Source organism: Oikopleura dioica, chromosome 2 (assembly GCF_907165135.1).
Source record: "Oikopleura dioica chromosome 2, OKI2018_I68_1.0, whole genome shotgun sequence".
NCBI lineage: Eukaryota > Metazoa > Chordata > Appendicularia > Copelata > Oikopleuridae > Oikopleura > Oikopleura dioica.
Window position 1 is genome coordinate 6,839,181 of NC_137292.1, and position 21,565 is coordinate 6,860,745.

The window sequence follows — 21,565 nt, forward strand, 5'->3', positions numbered from 1 at the left end:
GATTATACTTTTTAATTAAGAAAGGTTCAATAAAAAGGTGCATCATATTGATGAAGCTCTCCGATTTTATCAGAAATTTTTTTGATCACGTGACTATCGCTTCTAGAATGTTTATGAGGATTTGTTTTTAGGTTGACCGGACTTAGCTATGGAATCAGATTCTTCTAAGTTTCTACAATGGTAAGTTCTAAAAAAACCCAAAAATAATATTTTTACATGGAAGAGTATTGATAGCTCTTACTAATACAAATTATAATTATAATTTAATTGAATTATCTAATTTATTAAGCTCACTCGAGGACGCAACAAAACACCCGAAAATCACAAATACCAGATTGGGGACCTGGTATGGGACGCTTGGGGGTCCGCTGCCGCCGAAATCCTGGTAAGAAGCAATGGTGAATTACTCGTTTTATTTTTCGTTTTTTAGGAAATCGGCGAAGAAAAAATGCTCCTCCAGTACTCCAGCTCTTTCAAGGCCAATATCGCATCGCGAAAATTGAAGTATATCTCCCCATATGATGGTCCTTTCAATTAATAATTTCTACTGTAACTTCTCTTCATTCCTTATTTATTCATTCTGTATTCAAATTTCCAACATGTTTTTCATCCAATTTTGCCCTGGTTCCTTCTTTCATTTTCGTTTTTTTTTCACTAGAAATCTGTAGAAAAATAGATGTTTTCCCACGTTTTTGTTCAGCAAAAGGGATGATTTTCCGTGTTCGGGAATTCTCTGAACATGTCAAAAGCGAAGGGAAAAGTAAAATTGATGGAATCTTTACGTACGGCTAGCGGATTCTTGAGAACTCTCTCGGCTTAGCCTTTTTTAACTGAAAACGAAATTGTATTTCTGAATTTAGAAAAAGCTTGAGAAGAAGAACACTCTCCCGCTGGTTCATTAATCCGACGTCACAGTCGTTTGATTCCACTTACTGAGATCCGCGAACTTTGAGATCCAAAAATCTCGTTGAGCTGAACTTTCACGTTATCCGCGAAAATCGAATCGAAAATCAAACGTTTCCCAAATCATTATCTTTTTTTAACAACACACTTTTCTTGAACACTTTTCTCTCGAACTGATAAAAAGATGAACTTGCGGGCAAAAATATTTGCAGTAGAAAAGGTCGAATATTTACGTCAGCATTTGACCTGAAAGTTTCTACACGTGACCCGGCTAATTGCTACCGTAGAAAACTCTATGCTCCGGAAAGTTATGAAAATTAAGGATACGGTGCAAAACATTAGGGTTCCGATTCTAGCTCTAATTCGACCCTTATCACTTATTATCAGTTTCAAGCTTCGTCTCTACTGGGTTATTCCTGCTGATAACTTCTCAGGGGTCAACTTGATAAGAAAGTGCTTTCGTAAGACCCTTCTTGTGACCTGAAAATTAGGAGAAATCATGATGAAGTCACTTTATCTCGATCATATGAGCCGAGGAAAAACGCAAAATCATGGTGCCCGCCTTGAATTTGATACATTCAAAGCGTCAAATTCGAAGCTGCTTGTCGAATGTCACGTGTAGTTACAATGTAGCATTGGTAGAGTTAACTTTTGTGCACTTCTTGATGCACTTACGTAGCTCCACTTGTGGGGAGGGGTCATTTTCAACTTGATGTGGTTGGCGCGGAATTGTTTCTAAAAGTCTTGATTTCGATCGATCTTCAATCAAATCTTCAAGAAATGTCTTGGTCTTCGGAAGACAGGAAAAGGATGAAAGAAACCCTTCGAATACTGGAAGAATTGTTTAATACAGGAGTAAGAAATGAAATCCCGCTGCCGCAGAAAAAAGCAGTGGTCCATTCAAATGATGTAATCGTAGAAGAGCCAGCAGCAGGTCAGCAATCATCATCAGCCTTGAAGCAGCTCCGATGGCTGCGATGGCGCCAAAGCGCGCTCGCCATCGATGATGAGCGCGTTTCGCGATCACGAGCGCTCCCATTCCCAAAGTGCTTTTGCTTTTATAGAGCAGCGCGTGAACTCAAACCGGAGTCCATCGTTTTTTTACAAGAAGCTTTTTACCTTTGCGCAGAGAGAGATTTAAATCGCCATGAAGTTATTTCTCCAGCTAGCCGGCGCGTGCGGCTTAATGTCCGCTCAAATGACAAACAGTCAGCCAAAGAGTGAGCCGTTTTCGTACTTGTCCCAAATGGTCTCCAATCATCAGCTGGAATTCGGAGGAGAATGGCAGGTAAATGCTAAATTTCCTGAAATCAAGGAAGAGAATCCTAACTTTTTGACCTTTTCCAGCTGAAATATGTGATTCCTCAAGTAATCAACAGCCGCAAACTCGCCCTACAAAGAATCAAAAAAGCGGAGCGAGAAAGAATCCGAAAGTTGAGAAAGCAACCACGTGTTCGCCGAGAAACGACGAGTAATCGAGTCATTGGCGGCTTCGACGTTGTTGATAATTCCTGGCAGTTTATGGTCGATATCGGCGGCTTATGCGGAGGGAGCTTGATTTCGAACAGATTTGTGCTCACTGCTGCGCATTGCTGCCAAAAAGCATCGTTTGATTATATGATCTTGCGAATCGGCATCAGGTAAGGGTTAGGGTTAAGGCCAATCCATGATAATTTTCCTAGGAGTTTGAGCGATACCGCAAACTCGGTCAATCGCCGCGCCGAGAAGAAGGTAATTCATCCCGACTTCCAGCCAGAAAAGCTCACTAACGACATTTGCCTGGTCCTTCTAAACGAGCCGGTCGATTTTGATGAACGAATCCAGGCAATCGCCCTTCCGGGCCACGAAGAGGGAATTTTCGACGGCGAAACGCACGGATTCGTAGCCGGCTGGGGTTTGACAGGTATGATAGGCTCCGCGAGCTATGGAGAGCTTCTTCCGACGCAGTTGAAAAATGCGATGGTGCCGCTGGTAAGTGATTCTAGCTGTAAGAGCAGCTACTCGGGCATTGTCGATACAGAAACTTCCTTCTGTGCGGGAGACAATCAAACAGACACTTGTACGTTTGACTCTGGCGGACCTCTGGTTGTCCTCAAGCAGCGAAATAGCAAGTACAGGGACCATGTCGCCATTCTGGCCGGAATTACTTCTTGGGGAGAAGGATGCGCTGTCGATAAAAAACCGGGAGTGTACACCAGAGTCCAGCACTATCTAGAGTAAGATATATACTGTTGATTAGTTGATGTATATTTGTTCTTTAGTTGGATCGAAGAAACAAGGCAATCACTCGATGCTAATGCAGTTTCTTGCGGAAATATCGCCCAGTTTGTTGACGTAAGAAAAAGTTTTCCATTGCAAAGTTTTCTAAATGACTGTTATTAAAGCCAAACTCGCCCGTGCCGATTGAGTGGAAATGCTCATCGATGGATGAGCAGTGCTGGCTGCACTGCCCAGCTGGTTATGTTCCCTCCCTCATTTCAGTCAGGTGCCGAGGTCAGCGCACTTGGATATCGGCGATCGGCCAAAACATTCCGAAGCAGGTACTTTTTCTCTAAGAGCAGTCCAATATTGAAGAGAACGCGACTTCTAATTTGAACAAAATTTCTAGTCTCTGACCTGCGAGCCCCAAAGCAACGTACAGTCGACCGAATGCGGCACTCTGGATGGATATGCCGAGACTGGACGAGATCATCTTTTTGATCAGACGAAGATTGATGCTCGCTGCAACAGTCATGGAGAATGCCTGTTTTATTGCAAAGGAACGGAAGTCAGAGCCACGGGCATGTTTTACACGCGGTGCAAAACGAAGTCGAAAAGCTGGAAGGAACGGGTTAATGATCAATTTTCCCACCAAAATTAAGGAGAGCTAAAATTTGAACCCTTGAAAAGCCTCGACCACGAATCGTCCAAGAACCAACCTGCTAAAAGCTCGACCCTTCTTTTTTACATAACTCCATTCCAGATAATTTTTACAGAACGCATCTTAAATTTCAAAACACAGCTGTACATATTTATATATTTCAATTTTACTGATGAGATAAAGCAGTAAAATGCGAGTGCCACATTTGGTCATCAAAAACAACAAGAATCGAAGAAGAAAATACTTTGAGCCATCTTTTCTGTACATATTATACAATAAAAAGCTTATTCTATTTATTGAAATAATGCAAGAGGTTCAATCTCAGTCCTCTTGATTCAGACACATTTGAGGGATTTTTTTGTTTTATTTTTCAATTTGATAAATGATATTTACTCGACGATAGAGATCGGAGCTCTGTGCAAATTTCGATAGTGAACTAAAAGACAGCGAAGGGCTCAATGTGTTTTGTAGACATTGTTGTCAGCAAAGTCGGCGCGGCAATTCGGGCATTTTTTGTCTGAAAGGGCTGAGATACAGTTGAAGCAGAATTTGTGCGCGCAAGGAATGATGATCGCCTCTGGGCGCTCATCATCGTACGGATGGAGGCAGATTCTGCATTGATGCTTCTCATTCACTTCCTTCTGCCTCGCCTTCTTTGGTGCAATCTCATTTTCTGAAAAATTTAATCATTGATTATTGAATATTTTGATCCTACCGAAAGCTCTATTATCTATCTTTGCAACTGTTCTGGCGGCGATAAAAAGACGCTTTTGAATTTTCCTGCGCCACTCTTTTTTGGTTTCGAGCTTTTTCTCTGCTGCTGCACATTTGTCTTCTGCGATTGTAAGTTCACTTTTGGCATCATCAAGTTGCCACTCCAACATTCTGACTTTTTCTTTTGCATCGTACATAGCGAATTGAGAATCATAAGATTCTTTTATAAAAGGCTTTTCGTCCTGTTTCGCTTGTTTGTAAAGCTTTTGCATAAGCACACATTCTTCTTCCTTCTCTAAGAAAAGATTGACATTGAGTAGGCTAAGAAATTATCAATTTTCGAATTTATATAATATTTTATCATTTATTACCGGCTGTGATTTCTCTGTTCAAAGCGGTGTCGCAACATGATCCAACATAAAATTCATGATAAGAGAGTTTATCCGCCTCACAGTTTCTCGCGGGACATTTGAAGGTTGCGTCGGTGGCTTGAAATTTCGCCGAAGATTTGGGATATTTCTTCTCTTTGCATTCACTGCAAATGCGTTTTCCTCGGATTTCGGCAGTTGAATCAACAGCACTACAAATTATTTATAGAGGAATATATTATTATATATTATAAATTATATATAATATATAATATATTATATAATGATCTATTAGATCATAATTATTTATTTTATCGAACTCAACTATTTACACTCATGGCATTGGCCATAAGTGCCATACGAAGTAACATCACGAGGGTATGGAACAGGAAGTATATCGGCTTTCTGCATACCAGATTCTCTATGAGATGATTTGTAGAAATTCAACCTGACGGTATCCTCTCGATATAATTTGACCACTCAGAAAGCAGCTCTCTGAGTCATTAAAATATATTCTCGAAATGAAACATTTATTTGGCGAAAAACGCTTATTCGATTTATTGAAATCATGGAAGTGTGTAATCATATCGGACAGTTTTATTGTGGCAGTTTTGCAATTTTAGCTGGAGGAGAGTCTTCGTCGATGATGATTTTCTCGAGCGCCTTTCGATTTTTCGACGATTTCGAAGATGGTGAGCTTTCGTCCTTGTCCCACTTCAGCTTTGCTCGGCGATTTTGGAAGCATGTGATCACCTAAACAACAGCTATGTTGTTTACATCAGCCATCGGCCAAAACATTCCGATTTGCAAGACGAAGTCGAAAAGCTGGAAGGAACGGGTAAATGAACGGCGTTCGCAAATTACGAACGGCGTTCGCAAAATCGAAAAATTTTTGCCCGAAAATCGTTCACAACTTTTTTCAAAATGTGTCCCAGCGGTAGAAAAAGACTGCTCCTGCAAAGCCAATGAGTTCTCTACAAGAAAATTCGCGAAGCGCACACTCACGGCAAAATTTTTTTCTCGTTGCGAACGGCGTTCGCAAGATTACGAACGGCGTTCGCAAATTGGCAAGTTGAAATTGCGAACAAAGCCGCCCTACACCCAAATTTGCCACTCACATGTTTCTGAAGATGGAATTTAATTCGGAAAGCTCAAACAAATAAACAAAAAGAATTATAAAACAAGATGTCAACACCAAGAGAGGTAGTTTTGACAAAGAAAAATCAATATTTTTACCGATATTAGGGCAAACTCGTCAATTTTCGGCGAAAAGTACAATTTTCAAATGGAATTTTGAGGGTGTTAGAGTCGAGATAGACCCCCAAAAAGAATCCACATCCCAGAATCCATTTCTGGGGTCCAAATTATAAAATTCCGAAATACGATTTTTCGAAAAAAACTGACGGGGGGGGGGTCGGTCCTTAAAATCTTACGCTCGTAAAAAGGTCGTTAATGCCGTAAATGTAAAGATTTCATCAGACTTGTTAAAACGCTTTTCCTCAGAGAGCAAAATTAAAAAGAGAGAATGGAAGACAAAATCGGACTCACAAAACTTAAAATCACTGATCATCCTTCTCAACTGTCAAGGGAAAAAGTTGAGTGTTGGCTGAAAGAATTTCTTCCGAAATTGAAGAGGACGACTTCGCGGACGCAGAAATGTCGACTTTTGGAATCGGTCGAGCGACTTGATTTTGAAAATGATAGATATGCTGGTTCGTGGAAACTCTTAAAATTTGATAAAGAAGGCTGTGGAACGATTTACAACGGAAAAAATAGAAAACTTGAGGAGTTTGAGCAGACAAATTTTCAAAAACAAATTCTTCAAAATGATCCGTCTTTAATCGAAAACACAATTGGACGATGGGAAATCAAGGAAGAGTCTGGTGATTGGCAATTAGATGACGATTTGGAGGAGAAGGTGCTTTCGCGAGGGGGAGAAGCGATTGTGCTTGCTGAAAATTTCGACGTGCTTGAGACAGCTGTGCGAGTGCAGGTCTTTGATCCGTTCATTTTCACGGAGGAGTTTGAAGAAAATGGATTTACTTGCGAGATACATCTTTCTAAAGGTAAAGACGGGTTTGAAATATTTTTTTAAGTTTTTTTTTGAGAATTTGAACCAGCAAAACAAAAATCGGAAAACGAAGAATCATCAGAAGCCGAGAATCAAATGCCATACCATAAAAACGTTATCCACAACTTTGTGAATGTTGAGCTGTTTCACGGGAGAGACCAGAGCTGGAAAAAAGTATACTTCCCCCCGCCCTTCAAAAATCTGCAGGGCGCCCTTCATTCTTGAAGGGCGGTGAAGTACGAAATGGCTCTGAAGTATACTTCACGTGCTGAAGTATACTTCAGCTATCGGTTCTTATCGAAAACTTTAGCTGCCACTTCATCTGCCACAATCAGCGTGGTTTAAATCATGGCGCCTGAGAGCCAATAAGCGGAAAATTTGAAAAAATTCTGGCGGATGGATTCTGATGGCCGACAGAACCAAGTTGAAGTAGAGTGAAGGGCGGAAGGGCGGTTGAAGTAGAGGGAAGGGCGGAAGTACACTTCACGCCCTTCAACGCCCTGCAACGCCCTGAAGTATACTTCATGAAGTATACTTCATTCTGAAGGGCGAGTGAAGTATACTTTTTTACCAACTCTGGGAGAGACGAGAAAAGAAAAGATTGTTTGGGATGGATTACGATTATGGAGAGAGGAGAGGCAAATTTGAGGACTTTGTTGAAGGAAGAAAAGATTGATTTGGAAAAAAGAAAGAAGATTGCGAATGGAATTTTGGATGGATATGAATGTTTGTGGAGTCGTGGAATTCATCATCATGATCTGAAATTAGAAAACGTTTTGCTTGTTGGTGAAACTCCGAAACTGATTGACTTCGGGCTCGTTAGGGAAAGAAGCGGACGAAAAGACTACCGAGAAATGGGGTACGCCAGAAGAGGAACAAAATACAAAACTGGTAGAGCTCTTAGTAAGTTTTTGGAAATTTTCAATTTTTACAAATTTTGAAGCTGCTGGGACGCCGGGATTCACTTCTCAAGCTCAAATCGCGATTGGAGCTGGTTATACTGTTTTTAATCTTTATTATTTTCTTTTCTGCGATTGGAAGACTGCGCGGACACTTCTTTACCAACCACTCGATCATGGTCAAAGAGAAGAAATAGATAAAATTGTTGAAGTAAGAGCTTGATTTGTTTGTTTTGTAATTTTTGTTTTTTTAGAAGTGTGGAGCAACCTCAATCAAAAAATTGAATCAAAAGCCTCTCTATATTTCAACATTTCGGAATTTCTTCTCAGAAGTCACGAAAATAATCTCACTGAAAAACGCGTCTACCGTTTTTTGCCTTGATGACCCAAACTTGACTCAATCCTGCAAAATGTCGAGTTTAAAACAAAACGCGACAAAGTGCGTCAACCAAAACATGCAGAATTTGACGAAAAACGTCTTCGACCAAAAAACTAGTCAACTTTGCGTCCCAATTTCGATCACCACTCTCCTCCGACACGCCATCAAAAATGACCTTGCTTTTGAAGACGAATACGGTCATTGCACATTTGAAAAAATTCTGGCAACTTTGACGATGATCGTCTTTCCGCGAAGTTTGGCCGGACTCAATTTGAATCCCAACAAAAAAGAAAAAGAAAAGCAAGAAAACGAAATCGAGATTCTTTTGAACCGACTTTGCAAAGAAACTTATCTCATGAGAAGTGGATGGCAAATCATCAGAGGAGTATATGACGAAAACAAATCTTATGTAAAAGATTTTCCACCTAAATCAAGCTGTCAAATCAGTTCGGGTTATTCATCTTAAATAACCCCAATCTAAACCCAGTGACTCTGAACGAAAATTTCACCTTCACTCGTCCAGCAACAGTCACTGGCGCCTATTTACCCTCTTCCGGCGATCTCCTCTTCCACCAAATGACGCTCGACCGGGTCGAAAACGGCCAGTACGTTCTCCAAAACTCCGATTTCAAGGACCACTCTCCTGGTAAAATATTTCTATCAAACTCAAACAAGCCTCGTTCAGTTCTCCGCATTCCACTTAAAAGTCCATACTACGCTTCTCCCGAATACATCTTCAATCTTGTCAACCAAACTGAGTGCAACGTTTACCAAGACAACGAAATCAAACTCACACTCGTTAACCAGTATTTACAGAACATGGACGAAAACACCTGGTATCTTCTTCCTACTGCTTACACCACCCAGCTCATCTCAGAATAAACACTCTTATCAATCACAAGGGCATTTTAAAATCATGGAAAACGATTCTTTTTGACGATCTTCTTTGACTTCAATTCTTTATTTTCAAAAAATAGAGATATATTTAAAAACAGAGTTAAATGGGCAGCCGAACTGAATCATGAGACACCTATATTTTAGACAATTTATGGGGCCTCAACAACACTTTCATTTTTATTATTTACTTGTTTATTGAAATCATGGTAAAGTGAAATCAAATCATACAGTTTTTATTGTGGCAGTTTCGCAATTTTAGCTGGAGGAGAGTCTTCGTCGATGATGATTCTCTCCAGCGCCTTTCGATTTTTGGACGATTTCGAAGATGGTGAGCTCTCGTCCTTGTCCCGTTTCAGCTTTGCTCGGCGATTTTGGAACCATGTGATCACCTGAAAAACAAAATGAATATCAACATTATCTGACTGATTGATTACCTGAGTAGAAGTTAGTCCAAGAGTATCAGCGACATTGTCCCTGTCACTTGGAGTAAGATACTTCTGATGCTCGAATCGCTTCTCCAACTCTCTGAAAACAACTGTTAATTCATGAGTCTTTGTCTATTCCTTACTGTAGTTGGAAATTTGAAAACGCAGTTCTGCTTTTTCTTCGTTTTTTCGACCGATGATTCTTTCCCAAAATCGCCGAGAACTCATTTCCCGACGATCCAAAAGAGTTGCTATGAGTCAGCTCCAGCAGAGCATTGAGTGGAGTGGCGTTTTGCTCCTCGCTCAGAATGTCGTCGATTCGGAAGGATCGTTTCTTTGCTTTCTTGGGAGACGATGAGGATTGGAAGGAAAGAGGGGCTTACTTTTTGGCTCTGATTTGCTGGTGATTCTTGAAGAGGTTTTCTTTGCTGAGCTTGCTGGGCGATTGCTTGTCGTACGACTGGAGGAGTCAAAAGAAGAGGAAATATTCCTATGGAAGTATTTTTATTTTGCCCGTTTTTGAAAATGAATACCTGTTTTTGCCATAAGCTGGGAAATCGCGAGACTGTTTCCGTATAAAAATCCATTGTTATTTTGTGTTTGTTCTCAAAAGAAGGTGTTGCTGGTTGCAGACCTTATCGAATTCTGATTTAGATTTCCGCTGGTCGAGGACACGGCGAGTGCCCGAATGCATATTTGGGCACGCGGGGGCGCTACTCATCCGCTGATCCCGCCGTTATCATTTCTTTGCCATGTGCCCGAGAGGTAATAAACAGCATCCTTATTTGGGCGATCAAGGCAGTTTTCTAGCGCTCTATTTGATAATGCTAGTAAATTAAGGAGGATTTATTGAATCATAATTGCAAAAATTATTGAAATAAGTCGCAAGTAGAAGACCTGAATCAAGGACTAAAAGAGCTCGAATGAAAAGCCGCAAGGCGGCTTTTTTTGTAAACGAAGCTGCATAGCGGCTTCGCCAGAATAAATAATAGTTTATAGTGTATTTTTAGCGAAGCTGCTACGCGGCTTCGTTTACAGAAAAGCCGCTATGCAGCTTTTTATTCGAGCTCTTTTGAGTCCTGACTCAGGCTTTCTTCACGTGCTTCCGAGCTCACGATGATACAGTTCTTCATGAAAAAAAAATACAGTCAGAGCAATAAAATGTAATTGTACCAAATAATTATTGATAAAAAGACGACGACGCGCGAAATAGTTGTAAGATCCAATTAAGTGTGTTAATCGATGCTAATTGCACTTTGCATTGGTAGAGGTTGATGACAGTGCCGTGGCAGCGAGGCCAGTGGCGTGTAATTTAAAGATTTAGAGCCGTCTCCGTGCAAATCATCCAAAAACCAATCCCCAATTTCAGCCCAGTTAACGCATTAGCGTTTTATGGCTTTGTCCCTCTTTCAGACAGGTCACGGGAAATGTGTGTTTTTAATGCGTGTTGATCTTTGAAATTTCTTCTTTGGCAAGCGAAGTTCTAAGCTCGGCAACCTGTGTAAAAAACCTGAGTCAGGTTCTGAAATTCAGAATCTGAATAGCTCAAATGAAAAGCCGCAAAGCGGCTTTTTAAAAACGAAGCCGCAGAGCGGCTTCGCAATACAATCACTCTTATTTACTTTAAATATCGGCGAAGCCGCTTTGCGGCTTCGTTTTTAAAAGCCGCTTCGCGGCTTTTCATTTGAGCTATTCAGATTCTGAATTTCAGAACCTGACTCAGGTTTTTTAATACAGATTACCGAGCCTAAGTCAAGTTGTTTAGTTCTAGATATGTGGCTCTTGTTTTGCTTCCAAAAAATCAGCCTAGAAAAAAGCTGAGAAAAAAATATTTTTTGCGAAAAACGGATGATTTCTTGTGAGTACATCAACGAGTGGTACGAGTGGCTGGACTCTCATACGATCATCGATTGGATTCTTTCCTGGAGTTCTTTAGGTTTGTCCCTCAATTTTCGCCTTCATGGGTTGAATGGGTTTCTTAAGACATAACTCAACTACTAGCGGAGATTCTCGGACTTCTTTACTGCATCAATTTTTCGCTGCAAGTTTTGAGGCGACGGACGATTTCATTCAACTTGCAGAACAATTCAAAGGGAACCCAGACTATTCTATCCATCGTTCCGACAAAACAAACTACGGAAAGAAGAAGCTAACGATACTGTGACTTGATTGGGGCTCGGCAACCTGTGTAGAATACCTAAGTCAGGGTCTGAAAGGTTTTTTGAAAAGCCGCGAAAATCGTGGCGAAGCCGCTTCGCGGCTTTGTTAAAAAAGCCGCGACGGAGCTTTTCATAAAAGACCTTTCAGACCCTGACTCAGGTTTTCTACAAAGGTTGCCAAGCCCAGGACTCGATCTTTCTCTGTCCATAGAGCTAATAAACGATAAACTAGACTAGGTAGTATCAGGAGAAGGAATTAAGCTCCACTATTAGCAATTCTTCTCGCAGAAGCTGTGCTTCGATTGATGTATTTATAACAGATCAGTTTGTGAAAATTGAGAAATGATTTAGGCGGCAGCAATTGCAAGGAGCGGTTAATTGGGCTCGCGCAAATTATCGAACAGAAACTGTCACCACCGTTGCAAATACTAGCAATTTACTGTTTTCGCTGGAATTTCACGTTAAAAGCACGTCAGGTGCACAATGTGCAGTAGTGCTGAGAGCGTGGGGATAATTAAGTACTCGAAGGTGTAGGTGCTGACGCATGAACCTGCGTTAATTGCGCCTCAAAGTTGAAAAGCAATTAATTGACGCGAGTTTGGCGAAAAGGGCCACCGCTGCGGCCACCTTTCTCACCTCGTGAATTTTCGAAAATCACCAAAACCTGCAGCGCGATGACAGACGGCAGTTTTCACAAAAATCAACCTCCAAAAAAGGAGACAAAAGGAGAGTCAAGTTCTCTTCCTTGATTTCTGAATTGGAGTTTCGAGGTACTTTTGATGATTGAACGATTATAATTTTATCAACCATAGTTCAGAAAGAAGAGCTGGAAACTAATGAAGGGTAAAATTAGGGAAAGGCTTCGTTATTCGATCTCGTCGTACATTTTTACACACTAATGACTTTTTTATGACCGTAAAATAATTGTCTCAAAATTGGAACTTGTTGAATGAGTAACTAAAAAGCTTTCCTTTTTTTATTTACTGCTCTTGAAATTCTTGAGGGAGCTGACCCTTCGAAACAATTCGAATAAGTATAATAAAAACCGCATCGTAAAATACTGAGTAAGTTGTAAATACTTAGCTGATCGGTCTTTCACAGTATACAACGATATCGCCCTATAGAGAAAAATTTCTGATACTCAGAAATAAACATCTTCAGAAAATGCAAGTTTCGACGCATCCAAAAGAACTGACAAGAGAAGCCGTTGAGAATTGGCTTGGAGATTTTAGAAAGCAATTGGAAAGAACAACGAGCAGAGATGATTTGGAAAGATTGATTTTGTCTGTTGAGAGGGTGGAATTTAAAAATTATCGTTTTGCTGATTGGCATGTTGTTGTTTTTGACAATGAAAAAGGAAAAGTTTATGATTTAGACGGTTTCGCAGAAGAATGGACAATAACTGCATTTCAAAAAACGATCCTCGACAAGAATACAAATTTTGTAAAACCATCAATTCAACGATCAAAATTGAAAGAAGAAACTGGGAAATGGATTCTTGATCAATATCTTCAGCAGAAAGTAATTGCGGCCGGTGGAGAAGCGATTGTTTTGGAAGAAAAAATTGGAGAATTGGATGTGGCTGTTCGGGTTCAGGCCTTTGATCCGGCGCTGTTTACGGATAAAGAGGAGGAGTTGGAGTTTGAAATTCATCTCTCAAAAGGTAGATTTGCTCGTTTTCTATTCTATCTTTCGAACTTTCAGAATACCAAATCGCTGAAGATAGGGAAAATGATCGAGCCAATGTTATTCCAATTCATCAAAATGTTATAAAAAATTTCGTCAATGTCGAGATTTTCCCCAGCAATGATGAAAAGAGAGAAGATTGCATAGGATGGATAACAATAATGGAGAAATGCGAGTTCGAATTGAGACACAGATTGAAAAATGAAGATTTGAACTTAGAAGAAAGAAAGAAAATCGCGATCGAAGTTTTAGAGGGAAACCAGTATTTGTGGGAAATTGGAATTTTACATTATGACCAGAAGCCAGAAAATATTCTTCTTAAAAATGGAGAAGTTAAATTAATCGATTTCGGGATCGTTGAAGAATTGACTGGACGAATGAGCTACCGAGAGATGGGATATGTGAGGAGAGGGAGCAAGTATTACAATTGTGAATATTTATGTGAGTTTTTCACTGCAGTTTTTTTTTTATTATCTTTTCCGCAGATGCCGGATCCCCCGCTTTTTCGGAAAGTGTACAACTTTCTGTCGGAGTCGGAGGAAATGCATCACCAACTCACATTTTCATACTTTGCGACTGGAAAACAGCTTGGAGTCTTCTATTCAAGCCGATCGAAGAAAACGAAAGAATAAAAATTAAAGAAGAATTAAAGGTGACATTCACGTGATAATGATTTTACTATATTTTTATACCTTCGATCTTTAAGGTGTCAAATGCTGAGTGGCTCTCAAACGATGACCCGTCTTTCGAACAAATCCAAAAACTGACAAGAATAATTTCTTTAAAAAGCGCGTCTTCTGATTTTTGCCTGGACGATCCAAATTTGACGAAGTCTTTGGCAATGGCCTATCTCAAACCAAAACTCTCGAAACATATCAATTTTGACTTCAAAAATGTGTCGAAGAATGTTTTAAATCAGAAAGAAAGCGATCTGTGTGTCCCCATTTCAGTCAGTACGCTGTTGAGATGGGCGATCAAAAATGATTTAATAACTCATCATTTCGATTATTTTGAAATGAGAGCATATTTTTCTCTCGTAAAAATATTCACGATACTGACAATGATAATTTATCCGCGCAGTCTGGCTGGATTCAATCTCAATCCAAAGAATGAAGAACAAGAATTTCAAGAAAACGAAATTGATTTGCTTCTCAAAAGAATCAAACTCAGAACTTATTTGAATAAAAGCGGATGGGAAATGGTAAAAGGTCTCGATACAGATGAAGCCACAACAGGGGCGTTCGATTTTGAAGAAGGTAAAAATTCGATTGAAAATATTTTTCTTTTTCAAATTAATATTTTTCATGAAAATTTTAATTTGACAATGATTTTAAGTCTTTCTTCATCCCAAATACATGTTTACTCGCCCCTTTACTGTCACTGGCGCTTATCTTCATCCGGACGGATTGATAATTTTCCACCAAATGGTGGTCGACCGAGTCGAAAACTCCGAATTCATTCTCCAAAACACACTTGTCGAGCATTCCGGCTCTGAAATCAGAATTCCCCTTTCGAGAGAATTTTACGCTTCCTACGAGACGATAGAAGATTGCTACAATTGCTTCAATGATTTCGTCTACCATGGGCCTAACAACGAGTCGATTGCAATAGTGAACGAGCATTTCAATATGGAAACAGCCAAATGGTATCTCCTGCCTCAAGCATATTCCATTACTCTTATTCCAGAATAAACATAACAAAGAATTTTGCGGATAAAATCTAAGCATAGAAGGAAATTTTTGATTTGAAAGAAAAGTAAAATAAGGAGATCCTGTTTTCATCAAAATTGAAGCTTCAACTGGTCTTCTTAACAACAAATGACTTGAACTTCAGGTCTTGAAAAATGATGTGGCTACAGTAAGTTACATTTGTAACTTTAGTGTCTTGTACCATAAGGTTGGTGTTGGGGGACTGGGAAGTGATGGGAATAGCCTGTAGGCGAGACGGTGGTGTGGTGGCGTCGTTGAATGAGCTTCTTGTCGTTGATCGGCCTCGGGAACGTTGCGGGAACCGAGAACGCCAAAAAGCGACGAATTCTGTCGATCAAGGACAAAACGCCACTAATTGCGGACATTGACTAGACCCAATCAGACAACCGCGAAGCCTCAGGGGCGCGCTTAGACCCCGCTAGAACCCGGAAAGGGAGAGAACAGACATTAGAAAGAAGAGAATATCGAGAAAAGAAGAAACAGAGAGAAAAGAGTCGAAGTCGAAGATGAAGATTTCTATAGCAGCACTGTTTTCGGTGATCAGGAAGGGGGATCATCTGTTCGATTCTGTAGAAGAATTAAAACTTAGAATAACTTTCTTTACTTTTTTTAAGAAAAAAAAGATTTCTGGGCAATCAATTATTTCGTAATAATAATATTGATAATAATTAAATGGACTGAATTCATTTGAAAAATATTTAAAAAAAATTATAAAATAATTTAATAAAATAATTAATTAAAAAAATAATAAAATAATGAAAAATTTTATTTTATTTTTACAAGTCTTTCTTAGTCAAATTATTAATTTTACCTTTAATTAAACTGTTTAATTTTATTTATTGTCAATATTTTTTAATCGAATTTGTACAGGGAAGTGTCTCTTATGCCCGAAATTCAAATCGATGGGTTCTAAAGAGGGTGTGCAGTAGAAGAGAAAGTAATAGCAGCGTGTAGTTCCAAGTGGTTAGAAGTGTTTAGGTTGACCCCTGCCCAGTGCAGATACAAGACTCTACACAAAATACCAAGTACCGCCGTACTGCGGAGTTCCCAAGTATGAACCAAACAAGGAGCTTTTCGCCAATCTACCAGGTGAAAAAGTTGAAGAAAACGAAAAGACTTGAATTGAGGAACTCCTAAATTCAACCAAACGAGCTAGTGAGTAGGTAGTAGTACTTTAAAAATTCCATGAAATTGCGCCTTAAATTCCATTTGGGGTCAAAACGGGCAAATTCGAAATCAAAACAGCCCCAACCCTGCTGTATAAATAGCTTTAGAAGGAGCGTTGCGTAATAATGAAATGAATGAAATGCAAAAGAAACACTCTGTAGAAGTAGCAGCACTAACATCACTTCAGTACGAAGCCAGCACTCGCTGATACAGGAGATGACGCTAAGATACGAAGAACTCAAAACACAAGCAGAAACTAAAATCGCCGAAGCTCCAGCAAATCCGAGTTGGCTGAACAGCGAAAAGTGCGATCCAGAAGCTGGAAATTGCGCACCACAGTATCAGTCCATGCCAATCTCCGGCAAACCGTCTTTTGGAAGGCCCATTCCCGGAGGATACAGTAAGATCCGAAGATTTGGAAGATCAGCAGATGATGAGCACATGAGCCCAAACACTGTCAACAACTGGATCGGAAAGCAAGATTTCGAAGTGATTGGAGAATACCTCCAGCGACTCAATCGTCTCGCTTACCAAAACAACAGCTTCGATCCAAACGTTCAGCAAGCGAATAAGAGTCCTTACGTCAACAACATCGGCACGAGGATCATCGGCGGTCAAGCTGCAAAAGAACATAGTTGGCCTTGGCAAGCGCACTTGAACATCTGCGGTCAGTGGTACAACGGCAAGAACGTCTGCCAAGTCTGCGGCGCCACACTCGTCTCGCCCAAGCATCTCGTCACGGCTGCCCACTGCGTGCCCGAAATCCACACTTCTTCTTCCGTGATGCTTGGCTCCAACTCGAAATTCGAGGGAGGCAACATCGTTCTTCTCAGGTCGAAGAAGCGCGTCAAGTACGTTGCTGTCAGCCATTTTATCAGACATCATAATTGGAACAAGCCAGAGCCTTACAACAATGATATCGCCATTGTCGTAATGGAAGACGAAGTCGAATTCACTGATAAGGTTTCTCCTATGTGTCTTCCTAAAGGAACAGGGTTGAAACAAGATTAACTGAATTCAGAGCATGATATTTTTCGATAAAGAGCCGACCCTAAATGAACCTGAAAATGATAGTTTTTCTTTTCAACCCAGGCGAAAGAGTCCGTTTGTTTTTCGGAAGGCACTCCTTGCGTGGCAACCGGATGGGGCCGAATCGATTCTCAAACCAACTCCTTCCCCGACATGCTCCAGGAAGTCGCTGTCAAGGTAACTGCTCCGCAAGTTATTGTCACATTAAATAAACTCGAACAACCAAGATCATCGATCGCGAGCGATGCAAGCAGTTCCACGGTTACGATACAGTAACGGAGAATATGATCTGCGCTGGCTATGAAAACGGAGGGCGAGATTCGTGCTCTGGTGATTCTGGTGGACCCCTGGTTTGCCGACCTGGACCAGTGGGAACGCCATGGGTTCTGTATGGCATCATTTCTTGGGGACACGGCTGCGCTAGAAAAGGATCGCCAGGTGTTTACACGAATGTTCCGAAGATGATCGACTGGGTGAAAGAAAAGACCGGCTTGAAGCCTACTTATTCGATGGAAGAATGCTACTCCGAATCAATCAGAGAAAATAAACAAGTCAATCAAGCAGGAACCGATCTTAAACGACCATACGGAGAGTTGAACTGCGACTCGCCAAATGGCAACGGAGTGTTTCAAACCGACAGCGGAGTCTTCAAAACTGCTAATTACCCGAAAAACTATCCGAAAAACCAAGTCTGTTCTTTTTGCGTCAAGCCAGCTCGCTCTGGCGGTTTTGTACAAATTGACGTCAACGAAATCCAGTTGGACAGCAAGAAGAGCTGCGAGAAGAGAGGCGACTACTTACTAGTCGAACCAAAGGACAAAGAAGCGTACTACTTGTGTCACGTGAGAAGATCGAAGGACTATGTTCATACGATCATCAACTCTGGGCCTATTTGCTTGAGATTCGTTTCCAATGGCGAAGTCGAACGGTAAGAAAGATTTTTTTTCATCATTGAAAATTTTAAAGCGTTTTAAATTCGAGCTTCATTTTTATCAAAAAATCTTTCTCAAACTTAATTTTCAGCAGTGACCAAAACGGGGAAAGGACATTTAGCAATAGGTAAAAATCGAAATCCCGGCTAGAATCCCACAAAATGCCAATTTTTGGGAGCAATTAACACACACATCGTCATCTCATTACTAGATCGATTTGTTTTTTGCCGAAAGCTCGAAATCACAGATTAATCTTATTTTGAGCGTAGTTACGTCCACGGGCATTTTAACAAATTTACTTTCAGCGCTGGTCTGAACGCAGTTTACAAGCAAATCGACTCTCCACCAAGTCGTTGCGGCGGTGATATGGTTCAATCTCTCAATTTGGACAACCCAGAAGTGAGAATTACCTCCCTCGATTATCCGGAAAAATACCTCGATAGATCAAGATCCAGGTAAAATTTCGACCACGAGCGATCCATTCTCATGCTTTTCTAGCTGCGCCTGGTTGATTAAGGTCCCCGATCACGTGAAAAAGCAAGGCTACAGAGTTCGACTCGACTTTAGCGTCCTCCAACTCGAGAAAAACAAGTTCAACGAAGTTTTCTGCGACAAATCGGATACGATTACGATTTATGCATCGAACACATGCGAGGAACGGTTCTTGAAACATCCTTTTTGATGATTTCATCGTTGATTTTCTTTTCAAAAACCACGAAAAAGCGCGAGTCAATGGCATCCGCGAAGATTCTCTACGAGCTGTGCGGCTTCTACCGGCCCAAGTATGTGCCGTACCTGGACATCAACTCGGCCTCGTTTTGCATATTTTTCAACATCAACGGCGACACTTCAAAGAACGGCGCCGGCTTCGACGCCAAGGTCAAGCTCATCAAGTGATCGCAAGCAGCGGATCAAGTGAACGACGACTAAACCTCAGCCTTGTCATGAACAAAAAAATACCCAGAATAGCCCAATTTTACAATTCTCCCGAGTTTTTCCGCGTAGTTTCATAACAAGGTGATTATAACAGCTAAATCCCAAGCATTGAAATATCCTTGCCAGTGTTAAAAATCAAGAAAAATGTTGTTCATTTTTAAATTTTCATTTTTCAATGTTCGAATTTCAAAAAATTCGAAACTTTCGAAAGTTCCAAAGTTCTCCTTCAATACTTCTCCCAATCCCCATTTCGCGTCCTTGCTCTATCACCAATTTTTCATCCCTTGCCGAAACTATTTATATAAAAAAAAGTAAATAAAAATCTGATTGTACTTTTAGTACTAGAATCTCACTCAGTACTGTACATTTTTTCACGCCTCTGTATGACCATGAAGAAAAATAAACATGTTGGACAGTTGTTTTACTAATTCCTGCGTTTCTCTTTTAGTTTTACTGTATTTTGCTAGAGATAAGAAAAATTAAAAGTTCAAACTTTGAAAAAAGAAGCCAGATCTAACAGTAAATATTTGAATGAATTCTTGTCTGCGAAGCCGGAACTATTGACCAGAACTATCGTTTTTTTGAATTAATCTTGAGCTTAGTCTTGAAGCTTCCTCAAATGACAATAAAGAAATTCCGTCTTTTTTTCTATCTTTATTTGAGTAAAAACTACTGTAGTGTATTTTGGATACAGTGATGACTTTCTAGCGCAGGTCTCTGTGGCGGTAGTAAGCTTCCCATGGAGTTTCAGGAGATTCAGGAGTCTTTTAAGGAATCAGGTTTTTCATGGATCGAAAATTGACGAGAAAAGAACTGGCTCAAGTTCAAGGCAGCTGATTCTCTTTATGATTCCTTTCCATGGCGAGTCAGGAGACTGAGGGGATCGGGGGCTTTCTGGACTCCAAGGGTCCTGAAAATAGGTTTTTTGAGAAGATATCTTGTGAATTTAAGAAGTTTACCGCTGGTGACTCTGGCGAATAGATTCTTCTTCGCGCGTCTCTTCTAGCTTCGTCGTAGTGAAAATAGTCTGGCGAGTCCATCGAGTCCATCGGGGTCTCAGGAGAGTCCCAAGTTTGTCTCTCGGTTTTGCGATATTTACCAGCTTTTCCTCCTGCCGCTTGAGAGTCTGGTTGACTGTGATGTCGCTTTTGGTATTTTCCTGAAGCATGGCGCCCATTGGGAGAGTCGAGATGAGGAGGGGTGTCTTCCATGATTTCAAAACTCTTTTATACTTTTTGTTGTTGAAATTATAATATCAAAATTTTCCTAGATGTGGCGGAGTATCTAGATCGCCAGGAGTATCAAGATGAGCAGGGGTGTCAAGATGAGCTGGAGTGTCAACAAAGTGTCGTTCCTGCTGCCTCTCGTTTTCACCTTCCATCCGATTTCCTGCGCGCTCGTCGTGAGTTCTCGCTTTCTTCTGATGATTCGACCTTCCTCCTTTCGGATTTTGCCTAGCCTGTCTAGTAGGAAGCGTCGTTGTTTGATGTTGAGACGCACGAACTGCCGCTCCGAGGGCAACGGAAGCTAGAAAACGCTGTTACGAACTCTTTTCGACTCTTTTTACCTAAAACAGTCGCCAGAACCTTCATATGAAAAAGTAATCAAAAAGAACGGAATGGATAACAAGAAGGCCGACATGGCTTCTTTTAAATATGCAGCGCGACAGGAGGTCCCTTCTATTCTACTTTCGCTGGTCACCTGAAAGGATTAGCGAATGCACAGGGTTTTCCGCGTGCTTTTTCGAATACACATGCCAAGCCGGTCCAATGCTACTAGTTTGATGCAACGCATAAAAATGCTCGAGAAATGTAAGATCACGGTCGGTGAATTAATTTTCCCCGAGAATCCGAAAATCCATTTCCACTAAATTCTTTCCTGACAAGTTGTATTTCCTGCCTTTTCGAATCAAAACGAGCTTTTTTATTTTTGGATTTATTTTATTTTATTTTTGATAATTTTTATTGAGTTTTTTTTCACATTTTTTCAGACTTTTTCAAAGAAACACAAAAAAAGCTGGGGTGAAAGAATAAGGGGGTGTAAGACGACAAAGTGAGAGTTTTCAAAGTGGGTTTTTTTTAATTTGTTGTTTAAAATTGAAAATTTGAAATTTGAAATTTTTAGTAATCTAAGAAAATGAAACAAAATGAGATGTTTCTTGAGAGTTTTTTTTAACTTTTATCCTGACGATGTTACTAATGTACAGTATTTACACGTCACATTACGTTTTGTTTTGGTTTTTGGTTTGTCGAAGAACAGCGTGAAAATTTCGAGAATGGACGGTGTGGATTTTTCACTGTAAAATAAGAGAGGTTGAAAACTGGGCAGCCAGGAGGGCTTAGTCTTTTTTTGGTAAGTTTGGGTTGGGTTTTAGTTAGTTGTGGTTTGACAGGAATGAAATTTCAGACATTTTTTGGACCGGCTGGTTCCT

The 21,565-nt window shown here is 40.4% G+C and overlaps 6 protein-coding genes across 6 annotated transcripts; 3 read left to right on the forward strand and 3 right to left on the reverse strand.

The window, feature by feature from the left end:
• Nucleotides 1-2,004: 2,004 nt before the first annotated feature.
• Nucleotides 2,005-4,050, forward strand: LOC145700810 (uncharacterized). Its single transcript, XM_081778132.1, has 6 exons — nucleotides 2,005-2,191; nucleotides 2,251-2,543; nucleotides 2,586-3,119; nucleotides 3,165-3,237; nucleotides 3,288-3,443; nucleotides 3,512-4,050. The coding sequence occupies exons 1-6, from the start codon at nucleotides 2,051-2,053 to the stop codon at nucleotides 3,761-3,763; spliced, it is 1,449 nt and encodes a 482-aa protein (XP_081634258.1). The 5' UTR covers nucleotides 2,005-2,050; the 3' UTR covers nucleotides 3,764-4,050.
• Nucleotides 4,051-4,107: 57 nt separating this feature from the next.
• LOC145700812 (uncharacterized) lies at nucleotides 4,108-5,412 on the reverse strand. Its single transcript, XM_081778134.1, has 4 exons — nucleotides 5,171-5,412; nucleotides 4,849-5,057; nucleotides 4,479-4,772; nucleotides 4,108-4,436 (listed from the first exon to the last, which is right to left on the reverse strand). Exons 1-4 carry the CDS (start codon nucleotides 5,254-5,256, stop codon nucleotides 4,219-4,221), a joined length of 807 nt encoding a protein of 268 aa, XP_081634260.1. The 5' UTR covers nucleotides 5,257-5,412; the 3' UTR covers nucleotides 4,108-4,218.
• An 886-nt stretch (nucleotides 5,413-6,298) lies between these two features.
• LOC145700811 (uncharacterized) lies at nucleotides 6,299-9,046 on the forward strand. The gene is made up of 5 exons (XM_081778133.1): nucleotides 6,299-6,911; nucleotides 6,954-7,819; nucleotides 7,860-8,026; nucleotides 8,070-8,840; nucleotides 8,880-9,046. The coding sequence occupies exons 2-4, from the start codon at nucleotides 7,540-7,542 to the stop codon at nucleotides 8,658-8,660; spliced, it is 1,038 nt and encodes a 345-aa protein (XP_081634259.1). The 5' UTR covers nucleotides 6,299-6,911; nucleotides 6,954-7,539; the 3' UTR covers nucleotides 8,661-8,840; nucleotides 8,880-9,046.
• Nucleotides 9,047-9,308: 262 nt separating this feature from the next.
• Nucleotides 9,309-10,157, reverse strand: LOC145700813 (transcription factor LBX2-like). The gene is made up of 5 exons (XM_081778135.1): nucleotides 10,050-10,157; nucleotides 9,900-10,006; nucleotides 9,660-9,859; nucleotides 9,526-9,616; nucleotides 9,309-9,480 (listed from the first exon to the last, which is right to left on the reverse strand). The coding sequence occupies exons 1-5, from the start codon at nucleotides 10,060-10,062 to the stop codon at nucleotides 9,325-9,327; spliced, it is 567 nt and encodes a 188-aa protein (XP_081634261.1). The 5' UTR covers nucleotides 10,063-10,157; the 3' UTR covers nucleotides 9,309-9,324.
• Nucleotides 10,158-16,063: 5,906 nt separating this feature from the next.
• On the forward strand, nucleotides 16,064-19,556 carry LOC145697975 (ovochymase-2-like). The gene is made up of 6 exons (XM_081775181.1): nucleotides 16,064-16,159; nucleotides 16,425-17,233; nucleotides 17,312-17,443; nucleotides 17,494-18,194; nucleotides 18,504-18,653; nucleotides 18,697-19,556. Exons 2-6 carry the CDS (start codon nucleotides 16,454-16,456, stop codon nucleotides 18,878-18,880), a joined length of 1,947 nt encoding a protein of 648 aa, XP_081631307.1. The 5' UTR covers nucleotides 16,064-16,159; nucleotides 16,425-16,453; the 3' UTR covers nucleotides 18,881-19,556.
• A 237-nt stretch (nucleotides 19,557-19,793) lies between these two features.
• On the reverse strand, nucleotides 19,794-20,746 carry LOC145699666 (uncharacterized). Its single transcript, XM_081776935.1, has 3 exons — nucleotides 20,702-20,746; nucleotides 20,094-20,661; nucleotides 19,794-20,044 (listed from the first exon to the last, which is right to left on the reverse strand). The coding sequence occupies exons 2-3, from the start codon at nucleotides 20,343-20,345 to the stop codon at nucleotides 19,919-19,921; spliced, it is 378 nt and encodes a 125-aa protein (XP_081633061.1). The 5' UTR covers nucleotides 20,346-20,661; nucleotides 20,702-20,746; the 3' UTR covers nucleotides 19,794-19,918.
• Nucleotides 20,747-21,565: the final 819 nt, after the last annotated feature.